This window comes from Heterocephalus glaber, unplaced genomic scaffold (assembly GCF_053883595.1).
Source record: "Heterocephalus glaber isolate CG9 unplaced genomic scaffold, H.glaber_assembly_v1.0 deba00001613, whole genome shotgun sequence".
In the NCBI taxonomy this organism is placed as follows: Eukaryota; Metazoa; Chordata; class Mammalia; order Rodentia; family Bathyergidae; genus Heterocephalus; species Heterocephalus glaber.
In genome coordinates, this window is record NW_028258384.1 from 38,468,224 (window position 1) to 38,492,412 (window position 24,189).

Genomic DNA, 24,189 nt, shown 5'->3' on the forward strand with positions numbered 1-24,189 from the left:
ACTTGAGCTTTTTATAAAGTATATACTAGAAAAATTCCTCTTGGTTTTCTCACATTTTATTCCTCCTAAATGGAAAATATTTTGAATGTATCTTTTCATTATATAGCATCCCAATCCTGTTACTGTTTGAGCTAATTTACGTTTAACTTAAACCTGAAGCTTAGAATTAATTAAAGGTAGATAAGAAGGGAAAATGCTCAGGTCCTTCCTGAGATGAAGGATCGTCTGGAATCCTGAATCACAAAGCAGGGAGAATAGGACAGCAAGCTCAAAGGTACAAAATGGATTTGATATTAAGAATATAGTACAAAATTTTTTCTAAAATGGAACCATCAACATGGGCCAAATAGCTAGAAGATATTGACTATAAAAATGTGTAGGTACAATTTCCAAGTTCTGACACCAAATGTTCCTTCCTGTGGTCTGATGGTGCTTGTTAGCTCAGGTGATGTAATATGTGGTTTAAGAAATATGGTTGCTATCGGGACAGATGGTGAATTTTATTGAGTTTGGAGGCTGGGCTTCTGGGACATCCAGTCAACCTCTCATTTAATGATCCATGTGTCCAAATGTACAAGAGAAACACAATATCTGCCCTTGAGGGACTATGTTTGGATGTTCTCCAGGCCACATACATCCATGGAAATCCTAAAGGATAAAAGAGAGAACAATGGGGCAATAAAACCCACTGATTGTGCTTACCATTTTCATCCAGAGAAAAGTCATCTTGAGCATAGCGAAATTTTTCAGGACCACAGGCAATAAACACATCATCATCACCAAAGAAATCATGGAGACAGGTTACCTATGTAGAAAGCAGAAACACTGGATTGATATTTGATGTTCTTGTGACAATGAAGGTCATACCACATTGGTAAAGGGAAAAGCTTCACATCTAAGCCATCACTTCCAGCCTCCAAGGATCTTCTTTTTCTCAGAACACCTTCCACACTCATAGTTGGCACCACAACTCAGTGAGTGAAAATGAAGGTGCCATCGTCTCTCTGCATGTCATGTGTGGTATCTTGTTTCCATCTGATCAAGAGTAAGATTGAGACCATGTGCAAATGGAATGTCCTCCTCTGAATGGAAGTCAGCCAGCAGACGGTCCTGCACATGTTACCTTTTCTCAGAGCCTCAAAGACAGAGCACTCCTGGCCCAACTTTGGGGCCAGGAGTCTAGGCCAAGGCAGATGAGAAAGATTTCCTGCAGCTTTCAGTGGATAGATCCTGCAGATAATTTAGAGGTGGAAATCATTCTCTTCAGGCACATTTGTTCTAAAAGAAAGACATCATTTCTTAACTGCTTTACACACACAAAACAACTGGATTTTTGCTAACAGTAAGCCCAGAACTTGGTAGTATCACAGAATAACATTCTTCACTGAGAAATCAGGAGGAGGAAACTGTGCTGACCAGTTGAAACTTCATCAAGAGCAATGAGTCATATAACTTTGAGTCTTTTCTGGTAAAGCCATGTTCCTAAGGACCTTTCCTGTCCTTTGACATCCTACGCATTGCTGCTTCTTCACGGTAGAGACAGTATCCCCAATCCCCTCTCTGAGCAAAGAAATGAGGGTCCTGGGAATGTAGGTGACTCTCTTTGTCTCTCCACTTCTCAGATTCCCTAATTACATCTGCTAATTACTCCAACACATCAGCGAAACCCCAGGAGAGTCAAAACATCCTTATCCTACTCCTTAGCTTGTAAGTGTTCAAAGCAATCATTCTAAGCTTCCCAAGGCACATCTTGCTGGGTGCAGAGAGCAATATGTTACATTTAAAAAATGTTTATATTAATGACATCATCTTGCACCCAAGGTCTATACAATCCCTTGTCCCCCAGCTAAGATGATTGCAATCTTTACACAAAGGGAAAGATGCTTAAAGATTATCCCTCATTGTCTCAGTTTCCCAAACATCTATGAGATGCTGAGAGAAGGGAGATTTAGAAGACTTCCAGGGTCACTCTTATTAAGCTTCTTCCCAGTCTAGAGTCCCAACCTTATCAAATAGATGAACACATTTCTTAAACCCACTTGGCCACAATCATGTAATGACAACCAGAACTACCACTAGTTGAAAACTTCTCTGTGACAGCATTCTGCTGAGTACTTCCAAATTTGTCATCTCATTTTACCCTCACAACAAACCCTAGAGGATGCTAGTATTGTCATCACTGTTTTAGAGATGAGACAGCTGAGACCCAGAGACAATAAGTAAATTGCCCAAGTGGAAGCAATGAATCCAAACACAAATCTATCTGACTTCAAAAACTGTGCTTTTAATCATTCAGTAACACAAATGTTTGGGCACTAGGGAGACAGAGATGAATAAGACACAGACTATGATTTCATGAAGCTCACTGTCCCATGGAGTGAGTTACTTAGAAACATTTCAGTTTAGTCTTATGAATGGAGAATCTTTAGGTGACATGAAAGCTATTGTTAATCACATCTAAGTGATCCAATGTGGATTCTGCCTATTATTCAGGTAGCATATGATACTAACAGATCCAATAACAAGCTACATGGCTTGAGCCTTGCTGCAGACTCCCTGCTAAAATCTTGGATGTTGCTTCAATAAAATCTGGAGTCCTTAGCATTGATACACCAAGTGTCTCTGCATTGTTTTATTCCCTGCTACCTCCTTGACCCTGAAGAATTCTGCCATGTCTTCTTATTCAAGGCTGCCCTTGAGCCTGACTAGCTACCTTTATTTTTGCTTACAATGGAAGGAAGCCTCACTCTCTACTAGTTGTCTCTGGCAACAGCTACTTTGTTTCAAGCCCTATTTGTGCCTCTGTGGGTACTCACTTAAGTCCTCTCCATGTATTTCAGATTACTGAATATAAAGACCAAACTTATCCCTCCGTCTATATCTTCCCATAGATCCTGGTATAAAGCTTATGACATAATCAGAATTTAGCTAAGGCTATTTCTGCTTCAACTTCTGCAAGGAATAAGAAGGAACATTCAGAAGCATTGTAAACTTACAAGAAGACTGAAAAGGAAGAATAAGGAATCAATTGTAGCAGATAATAGATATTAGCATTCAGACGCTCTGAGAAGTAACAAAAGCACAAATTTATGAACAAGAAAGGAGATTGTTCCTCATATTATTATGCTAAAATTTAGGTGAAATCAATGATTTTTACATTTCAGTCACATACTATGATATCTTGTTGTAGGACAACAAAACCTTACTGATTGGTAGGGGGTTGCTTTCCACCTCTATCCAAGCTCTGCAAAAAGGCTTCGAAGAACTCTTCCTCTGGGCAGCTTTTAAGAAAGTCCCCTAATGCTTCTGACAAACTCACAATGTTGTAGCTGACTTCAAACACATTCATGTAATAATCCAGCTATTCAGTAGTTTTTATGGTACTGGAGATGGAACCCAGGCAAGGCAAGCACTGTACCACTGTGCTACATCTCCAGCCCTCCCACCTCACATTTTACTGGCTCCCAAATGTACACAATTTTGCATTTTGTATGCGCTTACATGGCTGTCCCAGATACATTGGATACTGTGACACAGCAACCCACATTTCTGTTACAGGTTCGGGAAAATAGAATTTCCTGTGTCTTAAATATGAGAAACCCAATATGCAAAATATCCAGGTAGTCCATGGAGGCACAAGTAGCTCGTGGCAGAGTTGAGACTAGAATTTAGGTGTCCTGCTTCAATTCAGGACAAAGCAATTCAGTTGTCTGAGAGAACATCTCTTCCTAAGGCCCTGACTTCAAAGGCTTATATATAGCCTAGACAGGAGAGCCTCCATTTGTCCTATACATATTAGAACATTTTACATGGTTGAAAAAATAAGTTTCTTTATCAATCCTATTTTTAATTTATGGGCAAGAAAATTCTTATTTATTACTGGCAACTGAGTATGTGATAGAGAAGGAAGACATGGAGAAGAAGAAATGAAAGAAGATGAAGAAGAAAAAGGAGGTGAGGAAGAGAATGAAGTGTAAAGAATAATTCTCACAGAACTTACACTCACTTAATGCTTGCTTTTTCAAATCAGAAGGGGACCAAGAGATGGAAAGAGGGGAGAGGGAGAGGAGAAAGGGATGAAAAAAATAATTAAGATGCTTTATATACATGTACCAACTTCCCGTGAGGAATGTAATAATTATGTACTGAAAACATGTACTAATAAAAGAAAATAAAACTCTGTGGAGGTAATGTGATACAAAGGTCATCTGGCTTACATTGCAAATGCATGATTTTACAAATTAGTTCTTTTGAGAAAAAATCTCCATCATGAGACAGCAACAAAAGTAGTAAATACAATAACCAGTATGATGCCAATGATAGCATCCTCAGAGAGCAAAAGGTCTTGTTGACATCAGCTTCAGTATGAGTCATACTTGGGTATTAAGTCAGAGAAGAGAGAACAGAAAAGCATGACACCTGTCTTTATAATTAATCAAGTGCCAGCACAAAATCAATAAAACCAACTCACATTAAGATGGAACCATTAACTCAATGCTCTTTAAAAAAACCAGCAAGTGTTGTGCATTAGTGTGAACCATATATTATGTGGATTGTCCAATGACTTAAATGCTGAAGTACAAATCAGGAAATGGAGACAACAGAAGACTGTGTAGCAGCAGTTTGAATCTATTAGCTTCAAATGGAAAACTCACTCTGTGACTTGATTTAGGCTTGATTAGATTCTTTATTCACATATTAAAGATCCTGTCAAGTTAGTTCTTGTACATCCCTGCTACTAGTAGATTCTACATTTCACTTACCTAATTAGTCAGAAAGAAATATTACCTCAAGAAGTAAGGTCATATGTATAAACCTACAAGACTCATTTTCAACATGTAAAACGTTTTCACTGAAAGTCCAATTCCACCAGTATTGATGTTTTAAGTACTTACTGAGGCAAAGAGATACACAAATGCATAGTAAAAGGCCCTGTCTTCAAAGATTTGACAACATAATAAGCAAGTTAGAACAACACAAATGATTAGAACATAAGACAAGCTATTCTTAGCACTATTCTGGAGACACAAAAAGCAAGGAGAAACACAGAAGACAAAAAGAAAAATTGTAATTACAAGAATTGGGGGAGGGTTCACAGAGAAGATGACACAAAAACTGAGTCTTGAAGAATGTGTGGGGCAGAGCTTGATGAAGAAAGGAGGTATTTCAGGCCCCTACATGAACAAAGGCAGAGAGGCAGGAATATGCCTTTTTCTTAATAGCCCTGGAAAAAAGAAGATGCATGTTGTTAACTATAGCAACAGACAATCTGACCCTCCAAAGCTGTGTGCACGCAATTGTCCAGACCCATCTGCCAACCTACTGCACAGACAAAACATACAATTGCCTACTGATATAATTCAGAGTGAAGTGGAGGACAAGGAGGGTCTGTGGGGAGGGGTGGCCCCAGTGATGAACAAGAGGGAACCCCTGTGGAGAGGTAGACAAACCACACCGACTTTCCAGTGTTGCCAACACTGTGTCCTACTCATAGAAAGTGGCTGGCAAGCTTTGAAAAGTGAGTTAATTTAAGAGTCAGTAAACATTACAGATGAGGCTTTTTCTAAAAGTTATTGCCACTCTCATTCTGGAACATTTCCTGCCTGCCAGTCCTGGTCTGGCTCCAGTCAGAGGTTGGCATTGAGTTGGCTTGGTGAGCTTCAGCTATGTTTCTGAGACAACTCTGGCCTTCCTATCAAAATGATCTTCTTGGGGTTATCTTGAAGTTTTTCTTATAGGTTTCTCATGACAATATTTTGCCTGAGCAAGCAGCTTCTTCATCCTGCAGTGCTCCTTTCTTTATTCAGTGTTCTGAACTTCCTTGAAATCTTTGCTGAAATAATAACAATCTACTTAAATTTTATAATATTTTTACTGCTTTCAAAGTCATTCTACATTTATCATGTTTTATGTTTTTCCAACACCTCTGATTCTCTTCTCAATCCAATTCAATCAGGCTTCCATTTCCATCACTCCAGCAGGGCTGCTCTGGTCAAGGTAAATGACTCCCATGTTGTCAAATCAAATGATCGCTTTCTGGCCTCATCTTACTCAGCCCTTCAGCAACATGACATAAGTTGATCAAATCCTTGTCTTTAAATATTTTCCCTTCTTAACTTCTGGGATATTGCACTCTTCTGGTTTTATTCCTACTTCAGTCTCCCTTGCTGGATTCTCTTTCTTTTCCAGACTTCTCATTATTTGAGAGCTCCAGTGTTCAATTTGCAGGTCTCCTCCTTTCTTTCTATGTATTTACTAGGTGATCTACTCCAGTCCTGAGACTTTACACACCATATTCTGATGACTGATACATTGATATCTCCAGATCCTTCTTATCCCTGAACTCTGGACATATATATTCAATTGCCTGGCAATTTTTCCACTTAGTTATCTGATAGGCATCCCAAATTTAATGTGCCCCAGACTGAACTTTTATTTCCCCCCTCCAGATCCAACATCCCATCTGCTTTCCTCATCTCAATAAATGATACCACAATTCTCCCAGTTGCCTAAACTGAAACTTGACAATCATTTTGAGTCTATTTTCTCACTCTCTGTTGTCACTATCGTAGTCTGATCTATACTACAATAGCCTCATACCTAGTCTGTCTCCGCATGTTCACTCTTGACAGCACCCCCCACCCCATGCAGCTATTCTGTTCTCTGGACAGCAATCAGAGTAATATTTTATCATTTTCTTTTTTGTGGTGCTGGGGATTGAACCAAGGGCTTCATGCATGCTAGCCAAGCACTACTGCTACTGAGCTACATCAGGCTGTATTTTATAATTTTAATCAGGTATATCTCTTTTGCTTAAAATCTTTCAAAACCTGCCCATAGATAGAATAAAATTTAAACTTTTTTATCTTGGCTTTCTATTATCCAGCCCCTTATATTACATATGGTAGCTTGCTCCAGACACATTGGACTGCTTTCTCTTCTTTCAACATGTTAAGACCTTTTCTGCTTAGAGTTCCCTCAACCTAGAAGATTCTCTACCTAGATTTATATTCACAGGACTAGATTTTCTTCATAATTAAATATAAAGTATGATACATTTAACTCTGAACTTACATGTTATCGTGCTCTTTTGTGTGTGTACATTTTAGTAGCATATTTTTATTAGCATATATTTACAATACATGATAAATACATTGATCACGGGGAATTGGTACATAGGTACATTACATCTTGATTCTTCTTCACCATTGTGCTCTTTTTTAACCAAACAAATTAGTCATTGTTATTTAAAATATTTTATATATTCTATATTATTTAGATTTGCTTATATATTTACCAGTAAATTTTCTCAAACTTTTTGTTACTCTCAGGTCTTTATTTTTGGGTCATTTTAAAATTAGGTGTATGTTAGACTAGACATTTTCATTCTATCTTTCTGTCTCTTAATCTTCTTTTCACATTTTCAAAGGTCTTATTTCTTGATGCTATATTCTGGAAAATGTCTTCAAATCTGCCAGTTCAGTCTTTCTCTCTTCTGATGTGTTTGATTTGTTCTTTAACCCACTTATTTAACAAATTTCAATGATTTTTTTTGATACAGAGTCTCTCTACGTAGTTCATGCTGGTCTTGAACTCACTATGTAGCCCAGACTGTCCTTGAACTCACAGCAATCCTTCTGCCTCAGCTTCCAGAGTGGTGGGATTACAGGCATGCACCATCACACCTGGCTCAATGATTTTTATTTTTAGAAACCCTTTATGAATTTTTCCCAAAATTTCCTGGTCATTGCTAATCATCTCTTTTCCCCTTTCCATTTTGATTCCATGTTTTGTTTCTTTAAATAATCCATACTAAAGTTGTTTTATGTCTTGACTCTGATAATTCTACTATTTAAAGTCCTTTGGGCTCTGAATCTGTTGTTTTCTACTAATTCTCTCTCATAGTGACTTGTTTCCTTGTGTCTGGTAACTCTTCTATTATAAGCTTACAGTCAGACTAAATCTTTGAGAATCCTAAGGGGCCTGACTGGGAATGCTGTCCTCCAGACATGATGTAAATTTGCTTCTGCAAAGTCCTAGGGAGGCACTAACAGTGTGAAACCCCTGTTTAATTTCTCTGCTGTCATTTTTCTTGCCACATGAGTAATACAAACTTGAGGTTCAGATTTGTTTAAAAGCGAGCTTTAGGTTTCAAACTCTCAAGAATATACTTCAGGAGGAGCAGCCACAGCAATAGCAATAGTAATGATCTTGTTTATTTTGTTTTCCACCCCAAAGTTATGACAGAGACCAACAAGGTTACTCATAGGATTCTTTAGCTGTCAGGTATTTATTTAGTTAGTTTTTTGGGATTTTTTTGTTTTTTGAGACAGGGTCTCACTATACAGCTTGGGTTGGCCTTGAACTCACTATGTATCCCACGCTGGCCTCAAACTCATGGCAATCCTCCTGCCTCAGCTTCCCAAGTGCTAGGATCACAAGTCTGTGCTACCACCCTCAGGTCAGGCCCTTTTTTCTACTATTTCATTAATGTATATCCCCTTTTAAGGGTCCTTGGTTAACGTGGGGGTTACAACTTTAGGCTTCTCACCTTTCAAAGACCTTGCATGTCTTACATTTCTACTAATATCCAAAGCACTGTTTCCAACTATAGGGTTTTAGCTCCAGGGAAGCCCAAGCTTTCACAAACTCTCTGTTACTCTGTTTCAATTTCTGGCTCCTCTCCTCTCTCATGCCTTTCTTTTCTGCAAGATTAGCAAAGCATTTACAAATGTTTGCTGCAGTTTCATTACAAAATAGACATAGAATTACCATATGACCCAGAAGTTTTAGTCCTAGGTGTATATACAAAAGAATTGAAAACAGAGGCATAAATAGATGTCAGTGTTACAGCATAATTCTCAATGGCAAAAAGATAAAAACAACCTAAGTGTCCATCAGCAGAAGAGCAGATGAATGGATAAACAAAATTTAATATATCCATACAATGAAATCTTACTCAGCCACAAAAGGAATGCAATTCTCATATGTGCTGTAACACAGACCTTAAAAACATTGTGCTAAGTGAAATAAGCCAGAAACAAAGGCATAGATATTGTATTATTCCAGTTATATGAAATTATAGAACAGAAAAATTCATGGAGATATAAAGTAGATTAGAGGTTACCAGGTTCTAGGGGGAGGGAGGAATGAAGAATAAATAGTTATTAATTAATTATTATACAGTTTTTATTTAAGGTAGTAAAAAAGTTTTGTAACTAGACATTGATTGAACAATAGTATGGATATAATTAATGCTGCTGAGTTTTATATATATTTAAAATGTTAAATTTTATGTTATACATATTTTACCAAATTTAAAATATCAATAGTATAAAATATCAAACCATTGAGTTACACATTTTAAATGGTTGAATTTGTGGTATGTGAATTATATATATCAATAAAGCTGTTAAAAAGGAGAAATGTAAAACATGTTTAATTACAATTTATCCAGGATTTAGTTGTATGAAGCAGGAATGCTTTTTAGAATATTCAGTCTTCCAGCTTGCAAAAGCAGAAGTCAAATTTCACCTGTTCAGAGAGATCTTCCTTAGTGCCTAGTCTTAACGAGAACTATTACCAAGACCACTAGAAGCAAAGCTCTCTAAGAGTGGAGACTTCATCTGTTTTTTCAACATTTTATCCCCACTTAGTTCAAAGGTAAAAAGTCATACACTTAAAATATTATTATCACCAGTAATTGTTAAGCATAAGAATAGTCTACAAAATACAATTAAATCTTAATTCTTAATTAAGGACATTGCAATATAACAACGTTGCTTCTAGACTGCTAGTGATCATTGTCTTCTGCATCACATGGAAAAGAAAGTCACAAAGGTTGAAGACTGACTTCTTTATTAAATTCTGGATCTATTTGTTTTCTAATTATCTGCCTAAAAACAATACACTGTCAATCCATCCCTCAACCAAAGACCATTTCTCTAAGCATCTTGCTCTCTTAGTGGTTTTGTCCTTTCTGCCTCTTTCACTTATCAAAGTACCCATTTCTTGGGAACATTGACTGTGTCTCAGATTTCCTTTGTCTTGCTTTCATAGTGCTTAGCTTCCTCGAGCCACAGGAAAATGTCACCTGATCGGCAAGGGAGGAATTGAGATCCTGAACCCACTATTTGTTTCATTCTCTGGGAATTCCCAACCCCTCTGCAGAAGTTTACCTATTCCTATAACAAGTCATATTGAGGCTGACTCGAATTCACCAGCACTAGTCCCAATCAGGTCCTTTTCCATCCTTTCTGGGGAAGAATGACTGATCCTCAGAAATCCTTCTTCTAGGCCTCTCAGTAGTAAAGTACCTCTAGGAATAGGTTGTGTTTCTGTCAACTGATCCTTCCATTGGTCTGCTTGGCCTCATAGCCAATGGTGACATTACTCATTCCATTTTTAAATGTGTTCTAGACAACAGAGTTAGACTTAATCTGTGCAGTCAGATCACAGTTGAAATATTGGTCCTCAAATTTATCTGTTTTGACCTTTACAATAATTTATCTTTTAATGGTGAAAGGCTATGATGACTCTACATAACTTTTGCTGTTTTATATCTGTCATATTCTTTCACATCTATTACCTCATTTGGTTCATTAGCCTCATTTTAAATAAATGAAGCTTAAAAGCCCATCAAAATTAAGTGAATTCTATGGGTCATATTGCTAATTGGTGACAGATCTGATACTAGAGCTCAAAATAGCTTATTTCGCGATGATACACTGGATACCTAAGATATACAGCAAAGACCTTATATCTTATAGACAGGAGAGACCTTGGTGGGTGACTCTAAGTAGCATGAAAATGCCATTGGTACGAGAAAGAGGGGGCATAGAGAGGATCTGGGAAGGAATAAGACTTTCTACCATATTTTACCAGGATCTGATCATGATTTAATAACCGAAGTTTAGAAGTGCCAACCGCCTTGGAAGCCTGGCAACCCCCTCAATGCTCAAGGATGTTTTATCCGTAGTTTTTCTTTGCCATTTATCCAAACGTCTGTGGCAGCTCCCACAGGGGGCCTCTCATGGATGAGAACAGCTGCAGAGGCGCTGGAGTTGGGCTGCTGAGTCCATGCCCAGGACTGACACCTGCCCTTCCACAGGGCCCTGGGGATAAGTTGGCTCAGAGAAACAGAGATGAGACAGAACTCCATTCATCAGAGAGTACTGGGGTGGAAAGATGGGGTGGTGCTTGATCCCTTGGCACCAATAAGCTTTATGATTGGCCCTGGGCCCTTCACAACTCCTGGCTCTGTTTAGTAAAGTCAATTAAAATAAGAGAATATGTTTGTGGGAACCATTGCAGTTATCTATTACATGTAACAGTTATCTGGTATATGCTACATATAAAGCATGGGATGTTATAGTTTTAGAATTCAGTAGAGGAAAAGAAGACTTGTTTTTAAAATGAAAGTTAATATCTACATTCTAAGTTCAAATTTGCCACTGACTCAGTGCCTTTTCTCTGGGTCTTAGTTACCTCCAGTGTATGGTAAGGATGCTGGTCTGGAAACTTTTGAGCTTTTTGTCTTCTTTCTGTTGAAAATTCTTTGGAGAATTTGATGAAAGCTGCAAATCTTCTTTCCAGACAAATGTACACATGGGTATAGATATCTAATTTTCCACATAAATTCTGGGGGTTTTAAGGATTTCCCTGAAGCTCATTTATAAGATCCTACATTAAGAGCTTCTGGAGTAGTTGATTTCTGATGTCTCTCCTAACTCTGATCATCTACAAAACATTCTGGGTTGGACATGGTTAAAGAGCAGAGACACTCAGGCCAGAATACTGGCAGCTGTTGTGGAATCCCAGAAGCTTAACTGTACCCCCCTTACAAGGCTTCCTTAGACTCCAGTCCAAGGGAAGCAAAAGGATGTAAGCTCATTCCCTGCGAACTGGATCCAAGGGAAGCAAAAGAGTGCACATTGATTTATAGCAAACTAGAGACTCGAGTATGCATCAGACCATTGTATCCCAGGTTGCTGGAATTTAGCAAGGATACTAACTTTGCAGGATAGAGTAAGCATGAAAGTCATGGCCTCTAAATATTCCTCAAAAAACATGACTGCTCAGTTGGTAAGGGACATTCAGCTCTATTGTAAATGTCATAAGATGGTAACTTAGAAGCTAATTTTCTACAGAACACTAATGGTCATAAACCTACTGCATTTCCTTACATAATATCTCCTCCTTTGTAAGTATATATTTTAGTACCTGAAAAAGCATCAGGGGCAAACAAAGAAAGAGGTTTGGTAAGAAAGAGGTTTGAAAGAGGTTTGAAGGAGGCTTATCAGAGTCTCTGTAGAAAGCACATCAACATTAAAGAGTGGATAAATTGATTAGAGTTTAATAAAGAGAATTGATTACAAAAATATGCACAGGGTATAGAGAAATCACAGGAGATATTACAGTATACTAGAAATAATAATAATGGGATCCACTGGTACCTTAGACCTGAAGGAGAGAAGGGAAGTAGCAGTGACCCGAACTTAGAAGGAAGGAGAGAGTACGACAGTCATATGGAGAGGATGCCATGGTAGGGGCTGTGACCTTTAGTCACAGGATGCACAGCAATCTCTCAGGCAGGATCCCAAGGAATAGATAGCCTAATTCACTCTTTCTTACCTACCAGTGCTCTTCACTGGCCAAACACAACTGGAATCCAGAAGATAAGGGAATCTGTGGATATGGGTCAGCTTTGAGAGCACAGATCAGGGTAGAATAGTGCAGAGTATCTCTAGGAGGGAAGGCCTGGAGAGCACATGTGCCACTACAGCAAGAAGAACGAATTATTGGTATAGTGTAGAATATAGATGGGGTGCCAGTAGCAATTAAATAATAATAATAATGATAATGATAATAACATCATTTTACATTTGTAAAAGCCTTTGCACATTTTGTGCAATTTTTACCCCATTGTCTCATCTGAACCGTAGAGTTACCACACAAGCATACTATTTTATAAGCAAGAAAACAGGCTCAGTCAAGCTTAGATAATTTGGAAGATCAAATCTCTACCAAAAGAAAAATGGAGGTTGGAACTTTAATTTGGATTTTGGGTCTTAGAATCATTTCTAGTATATCATATTGTCTTTTCTGTACTGCATTTCAGTTTACAAAGCTATTTAGAGAGGCCTTCAGAGGACTCCTTAGATATAAAAATCCACCCAAGGGCAATGGTGAGAGAGAAAAATACATAGATTTCTTTCTCATATTTTCAGAAAACAGTAAGTATACTGGCTTGCAAAGGGACAGGGTGAATTAGAAGACAGGTAAGTTAAAACAATATTCTCTATACTACTATCCAGAGCAGAGGTTCTTAGACCCAGCAGTTGGTAAACTGCCTTAGTTAAAATTTCATATTCTCTCTCTCTTTTCTCTCCTTTCTGGAACACTGGGTGTATCATTTCATCAACTAAATACATCCAGTGTAAACAATACGGTTTTTAAAAAGTAGAGGAAAAAATGGAAATGACAAGCTCAAGGTAAGTGATAATAAAATAGAAATTCAACATATATTTCAGAATTCAATTGTAAAAAAAGAAATGTTTTGACATTTGTTTCAATTTGCATGGAAGTCAGCTATTGAGTGCTCAAAAATGAAAACCATGACCAGATCCACCCTTCAGTTTTCACTTAAATGGGATTTGAGAAAAATTCTTAAAGTTCAATACTCTTAGAAATTGCAATGGTGCCTAATGGAAGTAATGAGCCAGGCACCAGATGTGAAGGAACATCTGGGAAGGATGAGATTGCAAATGCCTATACCAGATACCTTAGCTTCCCTGATTTGAAGATCATTGAGAAGTTAGTAAATCCTAGAAGACTGGAGATCAGTACATTTCCACAATTCACAGCTTCTAGAATAATGGATCTCAATCAAAGACTATTTTGTCTCCAATCATCCCCCATTCAGTGGACATAGGATACTATCTAGAGACATGTGTGATTGGAACAACTTGGGGCAGTATGTTAGCTAACATCTAGTGGGTAGAGGTCAGCAGGGCTGCTTTTAAATATTTTACAATGCACAGGATTGCCCCTAACAACAAAGAACTATCCAAACCAAAACATTAATAGTGGCATGGCTGAGAAGCCATACCCTGGGGCATTTGGGACCATAAGTCATTACTTTAAATAAGACACACAAGTTTAAATCTTTCATGATTTCTCTTACAAGAAACTAAAAGTATGAATAAAGAGCAAAATAAAAGATAGCTAAAAGGAAGTAGGGAGATAGATCTTTCTTAAATGGGAAGAGAATCAAGATGGAGAAAAGAGGAGGGAGAGTAGGGGAAGGTGATTGAAAAAAGAATTAAATTGTGCCATGTACATGTACTAACTCCCAATAAGGAATATAATCATTATATACTGTAAATTTGTACTAATAATAAAACAAAAAAATTTAAAAAAATTATCGTAGATCTGATCACCATGCTCTCTACTCCCCATCTCTGAAGATGGTTTCCTTGCTTCCACCTTTGGATCCCAGGCTGGCTGCTCCTAGAATCAGCCTTATCTCAGTAGGTTTCTGGGCTGAGGCAGAATTTATCTCATTTTTCAGGGTGCTGTTACTATTTTCCAGTGCTATGTACTTTTTGACCCATGGCCTTACTTTAACCCCAATACAAACCTATTTTCTATTTCCTAACTGCTTGTCTGGTTAATGACTCACAGCCTGCCTAGACCTCTGGTTTTTGCAAGCTCTTCTAGTCCTGGCATACTTCCCATGTTCTGAGGTCCAACTTCATCCATGATTTCACTACAACACTACTTTACTCATTCCATTTGGGGAAACTAAATAGGGTTTGGGCTGGTAATTACTGGACCTGCTGCCTCTTGAAGCTCTGTGTGGAGTATGCCAGCACCAACAAAGAAATGACTCAATGAACTATCAACTAGTACAAGAGGTCTTCCTGCTGTGACTGTTAAGGAAAAAAAAAAGGGTGAGAGAGAAGATATATTCTGGGACAACACATTTCAAGAGACTTCTGGGTCTACTGGCTTAAGCAGATATCGAAAGGTATCCCACACAATGGTGTTTTAGAGCCAGTTAAACATCAATTTTGTATTTGAACAAGAAAGATGAGATTAAATTGAGACCCTCCCCCATTTGAGATAATGCCTGGTTTGTCCATTTCTCAAGTGTTAGCCTCATATGTCTAAAAAGGAGTACAAAGAAAGATTTTGAAACAAGAACAAAAAGTATGACCATGAAGGCAGTAGATCTAAGTAATAGCTATTTTCTTAACAAATCTCCATTCCTGAATTTTAAGACTTGGTTCTTCGAGATAAAGGACTGACTTCTAGCCCTGATTTAGTCGCACTGAACAGTGTGATCATTGACAGGCCACTTAAATGGTCTACATCTCAGATTCTTCATCTGAAAAATGGAGCAAATGCTTCTTTCACTGCCTCATAGTGGGCTTTTTCCAATTTAGAACAGAAAGAGATAGTGCATATGAAACTGCTTTGAAAGAGTCACTAGTATTGTGTGAATACAAATTATTATAAGTTCTTTGCAAAAGATATGTGACCTGAGGGAAAATGAAGGCAAAGATGGTGAGATAAAGGAAAGCTAATACAGCAAATCTTGTTTTGGAAGAAAGAGAAAGGGAGACAAAGAGAGGTAGAGTGAGAAAGCAGGAGAGGGAGGGAAAGAGAGGTAGAGTACAAAAGGGAGAAGGAAGGAGGGAAGAAGAGATAGAGAAAGATCTGGGGAGAGAGAGAGAGAGAGAGAGAGATCCACTGTATTTTTTGTCGCTACAGAGTACCTGACTTCTACAATCTGGGTACAGTAGTATCTATCTTTTTCATTAGTATTATAATTTTACAAAATGCCTACAAGAAAAGACTTTCTAGAATCACTAATATACTCTAGAATCAATCTTCTAGTCAAGAAATTCTTCTCAACTCATTCATTTATTGAATATATTTTATTTAGTTTCCATGATAATTCACCCACCATGATGACTATTAGGGGCCCAGAGAAGAATAAGAGATAGTTCCTGTCCTCAAGAAGCTGTTATCTGGTAGAAATTTCTCACTTGATTTGCTTCTGTCATAATTTAATTCTCTTCTTGTATATATATCCTGCATTTAATATTCAAATAAGTTATCTTTTAGACCTTGTTTAATCACAAAAATTGCTTGGCTCTTCCAAGTTTTGACTTATATCAATTGGCTTTTGAGCCTGTTAAGATTGTGCCCATATACAGTTAAAAGTTTTTTCCTTAAGAATGAGGTGTAGTGAGACACACTTGTAATCCTAGTACTTGAGAGGCTGAGGGAGGGGGATTGCTGCAAATTTGAGGCCAGCCTGGGCTACATAGTGAGTTCAAGGCCAGCCTGAACTACACAGTGAGACCCTGCCTCAAAAACAAACAAAAAGAATGGAGGTAAAGTCTAGGTTTATTACATTGGCAGTGAACAACAATTGGTTGATGCAATTTTTGATAATGCAATTTGTGTAGAGAGCTCAGTTGTTATGGTCCTCTCTAGGTATTCCCCAAATTATGAGCAGGATACAGATGCCTAGAGAGGAGCAGAACTGAGTCTGAATGAATACAGTTTTATTAGCAGACCTTTCATGACTCTTAAAATCTAGTGAAAAATACTGGAGATGGTCACTCCAAATCACCCTCTTCATGTAAATTAGAATTATATTTCCACATCCATTTAGTTCATGTTTGTATTACGCCAATCACTTTTTTTAATGAGCCAAATGGGTTTAAGCTCAGCCAAAAGTTAAAAACATAAAGAACTAAGGATGGGGTCTGGGCTAAAAGAGAGTTTGTGTAACAACCTCACAGAGGCCAGGAGAAAAAATGCTTCTCTGAAGACATCTGGGAGGAACCGCTAGTGAAAGCTCTGTACTCTCCCTCTCAGAAAAAGGCCTTTCTTTTTACTCTCCAAATCCATTCCACCTCCCACACAGAGAGGCAGGACTAGTGGCAAGTTTCAACAGGAATGCAAATTGAGGGATGTGTACAGGAAGACAGAAATAGACTGTGTGAAATGGCAACCAGTGTGATCCCCTGGAAAGAGCTCAACTCAAACCTTTCCACTTTGAGCAAAGCAGTGCCTGTTTCTATTTCCCCCTTGCGCGGTCTGCTAGAACAAGGAGCCCAACTTTCAGTGGGTTTATAGCAACAGAACAATACCTTAGTGGGTCAAAAGTCTTTTCCTCCTGTAGCTCTTACCCAAGTAAATTGTAGGATCTACACTGAAGGGACAGGAACCTTAGCTGGACTCAGTTTGCATGATGAAATTTCCCAGTCTCAATAATGGAAATGCGTGTTGCAATCCATATTACTGAGTGGGAGATAAGCTACAGTCTTTTCAATCTCATTTTCTTCACATTTACAGTAGAACAAGAATCATTTAACTAACACATATTGGAACAGAGAATTTGGAAGCATTTCACTTTCAGGTCATTGGAGGCCTGTCTTTTAAAAACTTCACTTATATTTTTGTTCCAAAATTTGTTAAAGAAAAGGCTTTTAAAAACTGAATCCTTGTTTATCATTCTCTTATTAAGGTGGAAAAATTTAATTATTGCAACATTTTTAGGATAATGTCTTTGCATCTTCCTAGTGTCTTGCACAAAATCATGCACATAGTAGATCCACAAAAGTCTGTTGCTTTTAGGATTGCAATGCATCACTATTTTACTATATTTTTGTATATTAACTTAGGTGATATCTTACCTTTTTCAATCAGCTGGAAATGCATCAATTATTAACCTAGTATCTTTAATTTCTTGAAATTGGCTCTTGTTTTGCTCATTATCTCTGTCACTAACAGTTACTGGCTTAGGCCCTAACTGGGAACTCAAAGTCAATGTGGATTCTGGTCATTTTTGTGCTGAGGCTACACTTTAGCCATCCAAATTCTGCTCAGAGGAGAAAAAGTACAGCAAAGAGGAGAACACAGAGCCAAGAGAAGGGGAAAGGAAGACAGGGAGGGCCATCTGAAATGCTTGCTGGGCCATGGTTCAGAGAAAACTGCCTTCCTAGACTTGGCTCTCTTTCTACGCCAGCCCTCTATCAATAACACATTTATTGGCCATCCTGACTTCAGCCTCAGATTTGCCCAATTCAAATATACTTTTTCCAAGAAACAGCTTTCCTAGTCATGGCCCCTGACCATTACAAACAATGCTGTTGAAAGGTCCGAGTGAAAGAAGCCATTTTCTCCAAATGAGTCACCACCACCTGGAAAGTTCTTGGAAAATGTAAGAGGTGCCAGAAGGCTAAAGACAAGGAAATTTTGTCCTAATTTTTTGCAAAAGGAAAGAAGCATATCTCAGGAAATATAAACCAATAATTAACTTGATGATGATACAAAGAAAAATCTAAAAATGATTATTAGAATAAGTTTTGTGTACTCAAGAGAAATTCTAATCAGTAAATCCAAATAAAGGTTGATACAAGCCAGGCCCAGCTAATTTTTTTTCTGATAAAATTACTAGACACCTTGGGTGGGTAAAGTTCATTGAGAAATATATTTTGAGTGGTGACTGTGCTCTAGATCAGGGTTGGCAAACACCTCCTCATAAATCCATGAAAGAAATCATTAATTCCTCACAGAACTCTTTGCCACTGAGTCGCTACTCAACCTCACAGCTTTTCTCAATAGTCCAATAAGTTTTCCAGGCTCAAGACCTGGGGATACAGAAAATATATAAGACATTTAGGGAATTCATCAACATAGTATAGGAAGCATGTTAGGTATTATAATTATGTTATAGTACAGAAATGGGACCTAACCATTCTGCTTCAAGGATGGGAACTAAGTACTTAGGAACATTTCACTGAAGAAGTGACATTTGAAATGGGTTTTAATAACTGAGTTAGAGTTCTCCTGGTAAAGGAGAAGAAATGCCATAACATTTGAGTTTGAATTTTTAAAAGTGAGGCTTTGATTGTACATTTGTTGGAAAACTAAAGAACGAGGGGTTGAATATCGATACAATGAGTTATAACTTAATTGAACAGCTGTACTAGAAAACCAAAATCAATGAAAAGACTGATGTTAGATGACATTCAAACTTTGAAAAGTATTTAAAAGGCATGGCTGATTGGCCAAAGTAAATGATTTTTAATGTTTCTAAATCTGGAGAGATTATATTTAATATATTTAATGAATGTAAGACTCTACAATTACATTTTCAAAATTCAATTGTATAAGATGAAATAAAATGGATATTAACAGAAGCCATAGGATTTTAGTTGATCTCAAGTTTAATTAGAATCGTTAAACTAAAGGCTAATAGTGAGAAATAGTGAAAAGATATCTGAAATGGGATTTAGGAAATCCTAGTTTAGTTCCATTTGTTCTACAAACTAACTATATGACTTTAGTATGTGATTTGTCCTCTCTGGGCTACTCTATCCTCTGAAAAAGTTGGACTCAGTTCATGGTTTTAAAACTACTTTCTTCTGATCTTTGGATTCTTCTTGGGCTACATTGTGGGACAAAAAGGAAGGTGAAATAAAGGTTCTATAAACTTTCCTCTTCTTTTTATTTCAATGAAAGAAATTCTACTTTTAACCATTTTAAATTACAGAAGGACTCCATTTTAAAAATATGATATTTTAAGCCATTTAGCTTTAACATTACAATCTTAGAGTTACATGGATAGGAGCATTGTGTGCCAATTAATGGAATTAGGTTCTTTGTATTTGGCAATGCTCAGATAATATCTGAATTTTCTTCTACTCTGGATACCGTAGTTTGATAGAGACATTGACAAAATGGAATTCATTTAGGGAAAGATAGCAAAGGTAGGAATGGATACAGGAAATCACACCATATATTAAAGGTAATATATGTAAAGAAACAAGAGTTATGTATACTGGAAAACAGAAGACAAGGTAGGATGTGATCATGACAGACATATTCAAATATTTGAAGTGTTATCCTATAAAAAATGGTCTTATTTTGTTTTAGCTGTATAAAATTGAAGTAGGACTTCTGGATAGAAAATTTTCAAAACAAATTTTGATTGAACATAAGGAACTTTTAAATATGTAGACTTATAAAGTAAGAATTTTGGGAAAAGAACAAAAAATGAGGTAAATTCTACAAAACAGAACAAAAGAGCTATCACTCTTTTCACAGTGTGTGCTAGCTTATTCAGAAAATGAGGTTTAAAATTGCTGCAGTAAGAGAGTTTAACAAGGTGGCCTATACAAGATCAACATACAAAGGTAATAGTTTTCCTATGCTCCAGCAATAGTCAGTTATAAAAGTGTGATAAAATACCACACTCACAATAGCAAACAAAATTATAAAACACCTACAAATAAATGTACAAGAAATGCATTGCATCTGTTTAGCAAGAACTTATACAATCTTTACTGAAGAATCAAAAACTATTGTAAGTTTTAGCATATTTTAAAGAGGTTCACCCTCTGAAATTAGATATAAAATTCAAAGCAGTCAAAATAAAAACCTCAACAGAACTTTTATGAAAATTGATAGTATAATGCTCATTAGAGGAGAAAATGTATAAAAATAGCAAATAATATTTTGAAAAAAATATCAAGTGAGACTTACAATACCAGACATCATATAGACTATCACACTTAAAACAGAGTAGGTAGTAGACCAGGAACAGAAAGGAATAAGTCCATAGAATAGAGATTATGGATGAATAGAGAGCCAGAAACACAAGCATGTGTATAGGAGTTTAGTATTTGGTCAAGGTGACAGGAGTGGAGAGAGAATTATCTAATTAATTGGATTCAGACACTGCCTATCTATTTGGAAAAACAGGTAGGCTGTACCCAGATTATACCAAAGACACAAAAAACAGAGAGGAAGACAAAAGGGAAAACAATAAGAATTTCCAGAAAACAGAAAAACTTTTAAATCATCTTTGAATAAAGAAAGACTTCTTCAGCAAGACCCAAAATATAGACTCCATAAAACAAAAGAATAATGAATTTTATTATGCATAAATTAAAAACTTTTGTACAAAAAGATGTAGTAGCTTCTTGGAAAATGGCAGAGTGGAGATTGGCAGTAAAATCCAGCCTCTCTGAGATCCAGAATCCAGACACTGGAAAATAATAACTTAGTGAATTAGATCACCAGGACCAAGGAAGGAAATGACAGGAAAATTAGAAGCTACAGAGAAGTTGGAGAGATGAACTACAATGCAGAGAAAAAAATGAAAATATCTGGACTCTCTCCCAGACTTCATCTCATGGAGAGGGGAGCCTGGTTTCACAGAAGCAAATTATGTGCCCAAGGCTGGAAGCTTTAGGGAGAAACAGCAGTGGACTGAGCTGGTGGCATGGGCCCCAAGAGGAGCCCACGGCTATTGTGAATTGCAAAAGCAGCTCAGGGTTTTGCTCTAAGGTTGAGTGATCTTGTTTACTTTAAAAGAAAATATGTATGTGTATATTTCTATATGTATAAATCAGAGTTTGTAGTCTTATTTCTATTAACATTCGGTGCCAGAAAACTCATTTTGCTGGGGAGCTGTCCTGATAATTTTAACAGATTTAGCAGCAGCCCTTGCTTTTACCCATTAGGTGCCAGTAGCATGCTACCCCCAGCTGTGACAACTCAGTTTCACTGGACATTGTCAAATGTCCCCCCAGAGGAGGCAGGGAACTGCTGGGGTTGAGAACAACAGATATAACTGTATAAAAAAGGGCTGGAAGGATACACATTAAATAGTTAACAATAGTCACCTCTGGAAATAGAAAAGGGAATGATGAAAGTGAAAAGAGAGAGCTGTCATATATTCTCTATATACATTTGGATCACTAGAATCACCTAAAAATGATAATAGACTAATATATTACTTATTTTTTTAAAAAGATGTTAAGTAGCAATAAGCTTCTTGTCTTTGAAGATGTTTGTAGGTTCAGTTCTCCTATCATTCCAGCTTCATAACTGCCCGGTACAGTTTTCCCCCTAGGTTCTCAGGAGCAAGATGGGCTTGTGCTTGTTAAAGGGCATCAATCCTGGAGAAGACAGTAGCTACTAGATCATAGGAAAAGAGTACACTTTCAAAAGCAGGCTTCATTCTCAGTCATTCTCAACCTCCTATGTGAAGATATTGCTTAAAACTCAATGGATGCCCATGGTTGGGGACAGCCTAATGCAAAGGTGGACTGTGGAGTCACAGAGTGAGATGTCTCCCTATGGTGAGAGAGGAGAGATGATGAGATGCCCTATCCCTCCAAATACCTGTTATCCCTCCTCTTGCCTGGATACCTGGCCTTGTCCCATTCTAAGGACATCAGAGCCACAATCATTTATTTATTTATTCAATAAATGTTATTTAGCACTTAGCATGTGATGCACACTTGTGCTAAATACTGAGGATTCACTGATTAACAAAAAGAAATGTGGTTTCTGATCCCATGTTGTTGACAGGGTAGTATAGAAGATGGATATTAACAAAACTGTCACCAAAATAAAAGTAAAGTTAGAACTGTGGCAAGGCTACCAAAGTGAGGTGAGATACTTGGCACATGTAGCAAAAGAACATGATTTAAACCACTTATCTTTCTTTCTACCTCCCACCTGACCCCCCACTCACTTAGAAAGGAAGACCATCACCATAGTAGTTGATGATCAAAAAAAGCCTTATATGTCTAAATTCAGGCCAATGTGCAGAAAGCTCTCCCTGTTCCTGGACATCCCTCTGGAAATGGCGTGAATATTTTTGAGATTGTCTGCTCCACCACAGAACACAACTCAACTGAGAGGGTAAACAGGCAGAAAATGTGGAGGGAAAGGTGGCAGACAAATGACATGTTTGCAAAGATTTGCAATGTTTTAAATCCACAGTCCTTTAGCTAAGAACACAGCTTCAAGGGAACATGGTTGAAAGTGCCAAGGATAGGGTAAACCAAGGCACCAGAGGGAACCAGAAAGTCTCGATTTGGTATGCCCCAATTTAGCCATACCCAATCTGGCCAAAGGCTGATTTTGGGGGAATCTTTGTAACCCCTTCTTCTGATACTAAAATTCACCATAACAAAATTAATCATTTTATTCACAAAGGTGCATGCCCTACAAGATACTGATTTCAAATAAGAGTGAAGAGTCTTGAAGAAGCTTTCCTATGCAGTTTTACTCTTTAGTCACTACATATCATATAGTATGTTTTGTTTTTTTTTGCCATGCCATTTTGAGTTTATACCCAAGGTGGAGAAAAAGTAATTGATGAAACAATTTATTTGCAGTGTTCACAATCACCCAAATCCATCTTTGGCTCTTTCATGTGGGCTAGACAACTGGTGTTCTTAGTGAAGATTAAGTGAAATTTAATGGTCCTAATTGCCATTTGCACAGGCCACAGTTACCATCCAGCTCATATGCTGCCTTTCATGGTCCTTTATGCTTTACCACATATCAGATTTGTACATGACTGGAGTGAATCTGACTGGCAGTACCTGCTGGCTCATTAGTGTCAAGATGCTGTCACAGCAAAGGCTCATGGTCCAGAGAGACATGGAACAGTGGCAGGAATGGGCCTAGCTAATTTGTTTGCTAATATTGCTGCTAAATTGAAGGATTCTTAGTAATGGCAAACAAGGGTCATTTTTGTCTAGTTGGGACTCAGGATCTGACTAGGAAGGACAAACATGATTCTAGGTATGCTGACTTCTGTGTTTTTATACAAACCTGATCTTACTCTCTTTTGTTCTTAAAAATATTAGGTATTGTGATACAAAAGTGAGTAAGGGAGGTGAATATCACTATTCACAGAAGAGACCATATGATAGGATCAACAAATACATGAAGAGACACCCAATCTCATCAGTAATAAGGGAAAGACAAACTAAAAAAACAAGGTGCTATTTTTAACTTTCTGACTGGTGAATGCAAAAAAAAAAAAAAACCCACCAAACTACAGATAAGTATCAAGTGTCAGAAGATAAAATTACTGAGCTCTTTGGAAGGCAATTTGTAGCAGTTGATAAAATTATAAATATGCATTTTCCACAGCCTAGCAATTTTGAATCCCCATACCTACTTCAAGCTGCCTTTTACTAATGTGTTCAAGGAAGCACATACAATCCTGCTACTAAATGGATGTCTAGTACATATTTTTTATAGCTGCACATAGTATTGTGTAAAAACATAGATAAAGCTCTTAAAGGCCAGGTCCACAAAACTGGTTACTTCTGGGGAGGGGACTGAGGTAGG

At 37.4% G+C, this 24,189-nt stretch overlaps 1 protein-coding gene across 4 annotated transcripts in view; it reads right to left on the minus strand.

Annotated features, from left to right (window-relative positions):
- Dcx (doublecortin) overlaps positions 1-24,189 on the minus strand; it is a 122,633-nt gene that overhangs the window by 35,581 nt on the left and 62,863 nt on the right. For all 4 annotated transcript variants that reach the window (XM_004861427.4, XM_087196766.1, XM_004861428.3 and 1 more), the window contains exon 4: positions 703-805. In XM_004861427.4, coding sequence (XP_004861484.1) covers positions 703-805 — 103 coding nt within the window. The remainder of the gene's footprint in view (positions 1-702; positions 806-24,189) is intronic.